At 66.1% G+C, this 333-nt stretch overlaps 1 protein-coding gene across 1 annotated transcript in view; it reads right to left on the bottom strand.

Annotated features, from left to right (window-relative positions):
* CACNA1A (calcium voltage-gated channel subunit alpha1 A) overlaps positions 1-323 on the bottom strand; it is a 335,330-nt gene extending 335,007 nt beyond the window's left edge. Inside the window, exon 1 of the mRNA XM_027776775.1 lies at positions 92-323. Coding sequence (XP_027632576.1) covers positions 92-246 — 155 coding nt within the window. The 5' untranslated portion in view covers positions 247-323. The remainder of the gene's footprint in view (positions 1-91) is intronic.
* Positions 324-333: the final 10 nt, after the last annotated feature.

Genomic DNA, 333 nt, shown 5'->3' on the forward strand with positions numbered 1-333 from the left:
TCAACCCCCGGGTCTCTCTCCCAGTCTGGAAGAGGGGAGGCGGAGGGAGGAGGGGGAGGCGCAGCTGCCGGGGGTTTCGGATAAAGGATATGGCCACTCCGTGATCTTTTTGGCGTATTTTCTCACCACGTTATCCTCGCTGAAGAGGAACAGGGAGCGGTTGACCGTGAGGCAGTTCTGTCGGACGGGGATGGGGTTGTAGAGGGCCATGGTCCGCGCTCTCTGCGCCATCGACTGCTTGTACATCCTTTGAGTCCCGGGCTGCCCGCCCTGCCGGCTGCCCCCGGCTCCTCGCCCGCCTCCGGCGCCCACGACCACCCCGGCGGCTGCCCC

The sequence above is a fragment of the Tupaia chinensis genome, unplaced genomic scaffold (genome assembly GCF_000334495.1).
Source record: "Tupaia chinensis unplaced genomic scaffold, TupChi_1.0 Scaffold138060_1, whole genome shotgun sequence".
Taxonomy (NCBI): domain Eukaryota; kingdom Metazoa; phylum Chordata; class Mammalia; order Scandentia; family Tupaiidae; genus Tupaia; species Tupaia belangeri.